Source organism: Myotis brandtii, unplaced genomic scaffold (assembly GCF_000412655.1).
Source record: "Myotis brandtii unplaced genomic scaffold, ASM41265v1 scaffold157, whole genome shotgun sequence".
NCBI lineage: Eukaryota > Metazoa > Chordata > Mammalia > Chiroptera > Vespertilionidae > Myotis > Myotis brandtii.
In genome coordinates this window covers 2,707,547-2,716,716 of record NW_005355708.1, presented here as the reverse complement: position 1 = coordinate 2,716,716, position 9,170 = coordinate 2,707,547, and the positions used below count along the sequence as shown (strand labels likewise).

The window sequence follows — 9,170 nt, the reverse complement described above, 5'->3', positions numbered from 1 at the left end:
AAAAGAGCCCAGGATATTGCAGAGCGCACTGGAGCCCTGGCCAGCGCGCCGCCTGCCCCGCGCCGCCCGCAAGGGTGGTCTTGGGAATTCGGCTTCGCTTTGGCGCCTTCGCTCTTACAAACCACTGGATCTTACATGCCTCTGGGCCCCCCCTGCCACTCCATGTTAAAAGAGCCCAGGATATTGCAGAGCGCACTGGAGCCCTGGCCAGCGCGCCGCCTGCCCCGCGCCGCCCGCAAGCTGGGTCTTGGGAATTCGGCTTCGCTTTGGCGCCTTCGCTCTTACAAACCACTGGATCTTACATGCCTCTGGGCCCCCCCTGCTTCCACTCCATGTCCCCATGCTCCTGCGCCAGCAACAGGTAAGGGCTGCTGTGTGTTTTCTTCCCCGCTTCCGTCTCGCTGCACGCGTGCCCTGGGGAGCGTGGACTCGGGCTGGGGCTGCCGTAGGTTCCCGACTCTTCCCCTGCCCCGCTGCTCCAGAGGTGCCCAGCTGTCAGGCTGCAGTAGCGCGCACCCACGCTCCCTCCGAGTCCCGGAGCATGCCTATAGAGTTCGTGTGCGCACCAGCACATCCCAGAGCTAAAAATACTGAGACATGCTTGGAACAGTTGAGCAATCGAAACATTTCTCTGCAGCATCTGTTTGTGCTCATAACTTCCAATGCACCAGCTGTAGCGAGATACTGAGTTTGGAGGCAGGGGCGAGGGAGCTTGCGTTGGATTGTCGCTGTAAGGGAAAAAGAGGGGCGAGGGGATAGGGTAACTGGGGTACTGGTCTCAAAGCTAGGCAGATCCGGGTACTCCACAGTAGTCTCGATCCTTGGCCTTTTTATGTGATTTCTTGGTCATTGCTTGAAGTATAGAGTCCAGTTCCAAACGGAGCAAGCGTCTCAAAGTTGCTTTGCTGGGAAGAGAGAGGCAGCCCGAGTTGGAATGGAGCCTAAAGACCGCAAAACGCTCACACGATTATGTCACTTTCCCCTAAGCAACTTGTAATTCTTAATAATAATAATAATAATAATAATAATAAATAATAATAAATAATAATACCTACGTGGAAGACAGCATGGTTTCTAGGGAGGCCAGTGGGGGAAACGACTTTTTCTGCAAAGAGATTGCATCATAACAGACCGATCATGACAACTGGGGGAAAAGTAGAGATGGGAGATGGGCAGTTTAATGTTTGTGCCTCAGTAAGCAGAGCAGTAGGATGGTAACCAGGATAGGACTGTGAAACGGGGGCTTCTCATAGACTCAGACTTTACCTTTACCTGTTAGGAAATAAGGCATGATTTGAAAACATGCTTTGGGTATGCAAAGACTGCATATTGCCTTTTACTACTTTTATTTTCACATTCATAATCTAGAGGCAGTGAGATTTCCTCTCGCCACTGTTGTATGTCTGCTGCCCATTACATTGCCGTGCACTTGTTAGCTTTTTCCTGCTCACTTCCATCCCCGTCCCCGGAGTGTTTTATTTGTATTTGCCATTATCCGGAAAAATCTCCAAGGTCAGGGCTAAGAGGTGTGACATCAAGGGCTGTGGGAGGGGTGAGAGTTGGGGTCAAGGTCATTTCACTTTGCCTTCAGCTCCTCCCCTCCCCCCCCCCATGTTTACGGCACTTTCTTTGATGTTATTGATGTTATTCCCGAGGAATATTTGTTCTAAACTCTTGTGAACTTGGCATTAAAAATCAAAAACCAAAAACAATCCGCAATATTTCTACTTCCTTGAGACTCTCCAGTTGTCGGATCTCCCGTTAGCTGTAGAGTCCTTGTATGACTTTTCAGTAGCATGAAAGACTGACCACATCTTTACCTGAACAGATGGCCTGTGTTCAGTTTTCCTTTCGTGTGTCTTTTTGAGTATCACATCCGTATATTCTTCAGCATTGGCACATGCTGAGGGATGCTCCATGCATTGTTGAATGTCAGTGTTGTAGTGGTCACATAGGTAAGTGGGTGTCCCCCTCTCTCCCCCTCTCCCTGCCCCTCCCTCTGTTTACTGAGCATCACAGAGGTTGCCTTGCTAGCACTTGTGCTCACATAGCAACATGTGCCCAGAGCACAGTCAGGCTGGTCTATATGGCGTCAGCTGGGGAATAGCTACTCTGAACACTCATTAGCAGGCCGCTCTCTAAGCCCGGCTCACCCTCCTTTACGACCCTCAGTTTCTATCCTCAGAAGCTTTCTTACTCACTACACCATGGCCACTGGATGGGACACATGTATTCTTGTTTATTGTTCACAATTACATTTTTTCTGGTTTTTATGGTCCATATCAGAAATATTTCCTATATGATCAACATGATTTGGGGTCACTCCTTATGTTATCTTCTTGATCTTTTCCTTTTCTTTAATCCATAGCTCTCCCTCCCTTAACATCTACCTAAGATTGAAGCGCTGAACTCTTTTTTTCCATTGCTTATGCTTAATTTTGGCTCAGCCTATAAATAGTCTTACCATGAACAGCACCACATGCAGCCTCTCAATTTCCCAGAAACATTTTCTACCTCGTTGGGGATCGCCTGGGTGAAATGATGATGTGCGTCTTTCAAATTGCCATCAGGCCCTTAAATATTTAGGCTGGAGGGGGAATGCACACGTGGTTCATCCAATCAGATATCGATTCTCCTGCCTTGTTCCCACCAAGGAGTCACAGAGTGTTCTCAGCTGCTCTTCATCGATCCTTTCTCACAAAATTAATTTGAATCTATCCCTAAACTACTGCACAGAAGCCCTGTTCCTAATGGAAGTTTTCCCAGATGCTCATGAATTAGTGATTTTCAGTGAGAGAGGAGCAAGGAAGTTGTCTGCTTGCCCAAAGCCACCACCGGGTGTGTGGGCGGGTTGGTAGGAAAGCCATTCCTCACAGCGGGGTATTAAAACAGTGGACCTACCAGACTTTGGCAGGTTCTAGATTTTTGCTATGGAATCAGCTCCACCAAGTCTAAATGTATCTTCTGTATGTGCACACATATATACACATACATCTGTTTTGGAGCATATCTATTCAAAGTGACAAAAGTCTCCATTTTGCCCCTCACCCCCCAAAAAAAAATTTTTTCATGGCAGAATGGTCAAATTTTTAAATGATGCGCTGCATGTGGAACACATTCTGTCATTAGCAATGGAAACAGGACAATAATAGTCCCTCTATGCAGGCTCTTTTCAAGGGCCTAAATGCGGAAAGCTATTCGGAGGAAGCTGGTAGTGTGTGTTTTGTGGAATTCAGACCAATGTCCTGGGGTCGAGAGTTTTGGAAAGTTGTAATTCAGTCTTTAGATTTCCTGTGGTTGTTATGCTTTCATCTGGAAAAGTGCAGAAGTAAGTCAGAAGAAATGTGAGACACTCCCTCCGATGGAAGGGTTATTCTGAATCAGGAAAAGGGAATTTCTTGGTGTCAGTTTATAGGATTCCGAAGTCAATCAGAACTCAAGGATACACGTACTTGTTAAAAGATGCCTCTTCCTCACTCTTTTTTGTGGGGGGAAAGTACACCTGTATTTGGTGTCATATCACCTCTATCTGGTTTTGTGCAGAAATGCTTGGCAATTACACCTGAGCCCAATCAGCTGAGGCCACTGTTAAAAAAAAAAAAAGTTCTTCCCATGTCCAGGATCTAGAACCCTGAGGAGCAGGAGTCTGTTCTCTTTTGTCCGAGTACAAACCTCACAGGGAAGCAGACAAAACACTGAAGCAGGTGGAAGACTGGGAAGGCACAGTAACTTCTTTTTATAAAGTGATTCAAAGACACTTTTAAATCGGGCATCATTTAGGTGTCAGAAGCTGCCAAAATGTAACACACATTGCAATTTTCACAGATGACTAATCTCAGGAAAAATGTGTTGGGGCACATTCTTGCATAATAACTTGGATGAAGAGGGAGCGGGGAGAAGACGGTAGCAAGGCAGTTTTCAAAGACAATGTACCTCGCCTCTCTGCAAGGGGGTGCGCAGAAGCAAGACAAGCGATGTGCTTTTCTCGTGTGCAGCTGGCTTGGCTGCGACTGGTTTTGTTAACTGCTTCACCTTCCTATGGTTTGGAGGGAGAAAGACACCTTGGAGTCCCCATGGTCAGGGCTTCCACGGATTCCTGATCTTTTTAATCTGTTGTTCCCCGTCCCCCTTTAATCCAGGAGATAGAGTAGGTTTGTGTTGATTTTTTTAGTTCGATGCTGCATTAATTTATATTCAATAAAGAAAACACCCTCGACTTTTGCTCAGGCCTTTGTCAAGTCGTCAAGGGAAAAACAGTGTCTTTGGAGCCAAGAAGGAAAGTTGTTGTCAGTAGGTAGTTTTTCCCTAGGACAGGACAAGGCAAGAGGAGAGAGCTGAGAACTACTGTTTGTTCACATTAGGGAAAGGTGGGTGCCTTCTCCATAGGAACATATAGCAAACAACAGCTCGTGGAAGTGAAAGTAAGCTGACATTTATGATCTGTTCCTACAACCTTGCCTCTGTTTGGGAAAACACAGAATTGGACTCACATGAAGTGAGTTCCTGCCTTATCTCAATCCTCTAAAGACCTGGTCCTTTGGCTCAAAGGTGCTTACTTCCGAGCCAGTCATTACACACGGCAGTCCCATCTCCGGAGAATTTCAGGACCGATTGCTAGGCAACAGAACCAGCTCCCTAGCCCCCAGAGCAAACTTGCGTCTTCAAGTGAGAATCACTTGCATGAACGGAGATGTTATGGGGCATTTCTGCATAGTGGCAGCTGGAAGTGTGTGGACTGATGGAGCCGGCCCACACCGTCTCCAGAAACTGGGATCCATTTCAGATGATTTTTAAGGACGGCCTGCTGAGTTGCATCATTTAAACAAAATAACCTGTACCTTCTGATTTCAGCCTTGTCATAGTCTCCCCTAATGCACCTGCAACTCAGTTAATATTAACATTCTGCATGCCTATGGAATGTTCTCTAGATGTGTCCAAGTTCTTAAAGCTGCATGATACACCTTGGCGTTAGGCAGTCCTTCTTCTGCTTGATAACTTGCAAGTAGAGAAAGCCAAAGAAGAGAATGAGAGGGGAGAGGTAGACCCATAAGATAGAATATTTTAGACTGCTTGCAAAAAATAGGAGGAAAAGGACCTGAAATTTTGGTGGAAAGACTGATTTTATGCTTTTAAAGAAAATTAAAACCATCTTTTAGGGCACAAGGGATTAAAATTCCAATAATTCAACGTAGGGTATATTTATCTATATCTGACTCTGTGTCTTGCTGGAAATGTTGCCTTAGGGCCTAGAGCCCTTAATAATGACTTCTCTTGTAATGGATGATCTCTCTGTCTTTGGCAGGACCTGCTCTCTGGATGTCAGCTGAGTTACTAAGGTAACTCTGCATGTCAGTAGACAGACCTTGGTAGGACCTCAAGGCTCCTGGAGACCCCCCATCTCTCCTTATTTATTTATTTATTTTTTTTGGTGTGTGTCCTCACTGAGCATTCAAAACTGTTTCTCCAAAGGTTTTTGCAAAAACTCAGACTGTTTTCCAAAGCAGAAGCACTGGAGTCCACAGCAGAAGCGATGGGCAGTGTGCGGACCAACCGCTACAGCATTGTGTCTTCGGAAGAAGACGGCATGAAGCTGGCCACCATGGCGGTTGCAAATGGCTTTGGGAACGGGAAGAGCAAAGTCCACACCCGGCAGCAGTGCAGGAGCCGCTTCGTGAAGAAGGACGGGCACTGTAACGTTCAGTTCATCAACGTGGGGGAGAAGGGACAACGGTACCTCGCGGACATCTTCACCACGTGCGTGGACATCCGCTGGCGGTGGATGCTGGTTATCTTCTGCCTGGCCTTCGTGCTCTCGTGGCTGTTTTTTGGCTGCGTGTTTTGGTTGATAGCTCTGCTCCATGGGGATCTGGATGCAACGAAGGAGAGCAAAGCTTGTGTGTCGGAGGTCAAGAGTTTCACGGCCGCCTTCCTCTTCTCCATTGAGACCCAGACCACCATAGGCTATGGTTTCCGGTGCGTCACCGACGAATGCCCGATCGCTGTGTTCATGGTGGTATTCCAGTCCATCGTGGGCTGCATCATCGATGCCTTTATCATTGGCGCAGTCATGGCCAAGATGGCCAAACCCAAGAAGAGAAACGAGACTCTTGTCTTCAGTCACAATGCCGTGATCGCCATGAGAGACGGCAAGCTGTGTCTGATGTGGCGAGTGGGCAATCTTCGGAAAAGCCACCTGGTGGAGGCTCACGTTCGAGCCCAGCTCCTCAAATCCAGAATTACTTCCGAAGGGGAGTACATCCCCCTGGATCAAATAGATATCAACGTTGGGTTTGACAGTGGAATTGACCGTATATTCCTGGTGTCCCCGATCACCATAGTCCATGAAATTGACGAAGACAGCCCTTTCTATGACTTGAGTAAGCAGGACATTGACAATGCAGACTTTGAAATTGTCGTGATCCTGGAAGGCATGGTGGAGGCCACGGCCATGACCACCCAGTGCCGGAGCTCGTACCTGGCCAACGAAATCCTCTGGGGCCACCGCTATGAGCCTGTCCTCTTTGAGGAAAAACATTACTACAAAGTGGACTATTCAAGGTTCCACAAGACTTACGAAGTACCCAACACGCCCCTTTGCAGCGCCAGAGACTTAGCAGAAAAGAAATATATCCTCTCCAATGCAAATTCATTTTGCTATGAAAATGAAGTTGCCCTCACGAGCAAAGAGGAAGATGACAGTGACAATGGCGTTCCGGAAAGCACAAGTACGGACACGCCCCCTGACCTAGACCTTCACAACCAGGCAAGCGTACCTCTAGAGCCCAGGCCCTTACGGCGAGAATCAGAGATATGACTGACCGATTCCTTCTCCGGAATAGTTATGTTCAAACACAGTCTGTTGGTCAAAGGCCCCAAACAGTGATTCAGACGACGGTACTGGCGAAGAGGTGGGTCAAGGCAAGTGGCCACCAGGGACTGAGGCTAGCCTGATGGTTCCAGAGGCAGACTCTCAGCTCAGAGATGGACGGAACGCACTCAACACGCCTCCCCATGACCCGACGGCACATGGACATGTTGTAGAATAAGTTATGGGGTGTTTCTGTTTTGTGTTTTTATAAGACTTGAACTTGCAGGCAAGCCTTGGTTGGGTATTTGACTTATCCAGAATGCGTCTCTTTAGGGAACAAGAATGTTTTTAATGGCATAACAAAGGCAAGACTCTCTGCCTTAATCTCGAAAAGCTGCTAACTACATGAACACAAATTGTATTTTTGTTGCAGTGTAGTTTTTCTATAGTGTAATTTAAAAGTCAGTATTGAACTTGGTTGAAAGCTCATGATATGCGCTTCAAAGTGCCAAAACAAGAGCCTGATTTTTTGAGGCCAGTAATTTGTTTGCTAGAATTGATTTTTTTTTTCTCTCTCTCTCTCTCCTCTGGTTACATAAGGGCATTATGTAACGCTAGCCAAATGGTAGCCTCCGGGTTGGTATTTTATTTTTTTTCTTCATGATGTTAATGGGTTATCTCAAATTTTAAGTCGGACTACCTAAAATGAATACCAAAGATAATGCACATTTTTGCACAGTGGAGCTTATACTAAAAAGGAAGGAAAGCTCCAGAGCTGCCTTGAAATCAACAGACAATGACTTTGAACCTCAGCGAGACCTTGAACTGCCCTCTAGAAAAATAGGACATCATACACATAGAGTCTAGGGAGTGTAGTACTTTTAAAATGTTGTTCTTTCGTGTGGGTTTTTTATTAAAGGAAGAAGAAGAAAGGGAAAGGGAAGTTCTCACACAGACACACACACTAAACATCTTTTCTCTCCTGTGAGGTAGTGCTGGCCAAGCTAATGCGTAAGGTGAGAGATGGTGCCATGCTCTGAGGTTGCTCCAGGTTTCCCCTGTTTGCACATTCCAAGATTGATTCCATAAAATAAGACCTTGGTTGAATGTAGTAGGCATTCTCAAAACTGAGCCGCCCAACATGGAAGGCAAATTAAATTAAACCCTTGCGGTTGAATTCCCCTCCCCGACTCCCAGGAAGGTGCCAGATGGACTTTGCCCCACCAGCAGCCTCCTGCATGGTCCCTCCTGACCAGTCTGTGTGGAGTGAGTCCCGCAGCATCTGAGAGGGCTGCGAAGGCCGAGGCCAAGGTGTGGATGAGCCTCTGCGGATGTAGCACATCAGCTCAAGTATCCAAGAGGGAGAGGAACATGGCTTTATATTAACGATAGAGGGTAGGGATGAAAATGTCTCAGTATTTTAGGGCCACCAAGAGCCATACAAAATAGAACACGGTCACGAGTAAGGGAGATAATGGTCTAAAGCAGTGGTTCTCAACCTTCTGGCCCTTTAAATACAGTTCCTCATGTTGTGACCCAACCATAAAATTATTTTCGTTGCTACTTCATAACTGTAAAGTTGCTACTGTTATGAATCGTAATGGAAATAGCTGATATGCAGGATGGTCTTAGGCGACCCCTGTGAAAGGGTCGTTCGACCGCCAAAGGGGTCGTGACCCACAGGTTGAGAACCACACTCATGCTTGAGTATGAGCTGATTCTTGTCTCCGGTGGAACTGTAGGACACATGGTTTCCCAGAAGCCTCTCCTGCCTGGCTGCCTGACTTGCTACCCACAATTCCCCCTCACTCTAGCTAAGTAATGGAACTCTTTTTATTTTTTGTCTGAAGTACCCTGTCTGTGAATTCTGGGGTTACTGACTTTTCTTTTTAATTGGAGTCTCAAAACCAACTCTCTTATGGTGTTATATCCCTGTATGCCATTAAAAAGAAGCTTGTTCTAGAATCCTGTATTTGTGAATTGATGTTTGTGACGGTCTGTGGGTTTTGAGCAGCCATATCTGAATGCAGTGCCTGCAATGAGGTCACCAGACCTGCTGTTGTCAGCCTTCAGAGTCCTTGGGTTTGAAAACGGTGGTGTTATTTTCATGGGAACCGAGACAGAGAAGTGGATGCTATTTTGAAATCCAAATTGAAAGGCAGGTTTGGGAAGTTGACTAGAGAGTTGGAGGAACTGGGGCTGAGTGGACAAGAGAATCAACCAAAGAGGCAACCGTTTGGCCGTGGACAGAGAGGGTACCGAGGGCTTCCGCTGCTGCTATTTTGATCTTTTTGCAAAGGAAAATAATCAAACCAAAGAGTATTCAGTCATATGTACATTAAATGAAGATACAGTGGAGAGT

General features: G+C 46.6%; 1 protein-coding gene across 2 annotated transcripts in view; it reads left to right on the top strand.

Moving 5' to 3' along the window:
- KCNJ2 (potassium channel, inwardly rectifying subfamily J, member 2) overlaps positions 1-8,350 on the top strand; it is a 17,612-nt gene extending 9,262 nt beyond the window's left edge. Inside the window, exons 1-2 of one of the 2 annotated variants that reach the window (XM_005861804.2) lie at positions 174-361; positions 5,303-8,350. In XM_005861804.2, coding sequence (XP_005861866.1) covers positions 5,531-6,814 — 1,284 coding nt within the window. In that variant the 5' untranslated portion in view covers positions 174-361; positions 5,303-5,530 and the 3' untranslated portion in view covers positions 6,815-8,350. Of the gene's footprint in view, positions 1-173; positions 362-5,302 lie in introns of those variants that run through there. The other variant, XM_005861803.2, reaches the window with a different exon arrangement.
- The last annotated feature ends 820 nt before the right edge of the window (positions 8,351-9,170 follow it).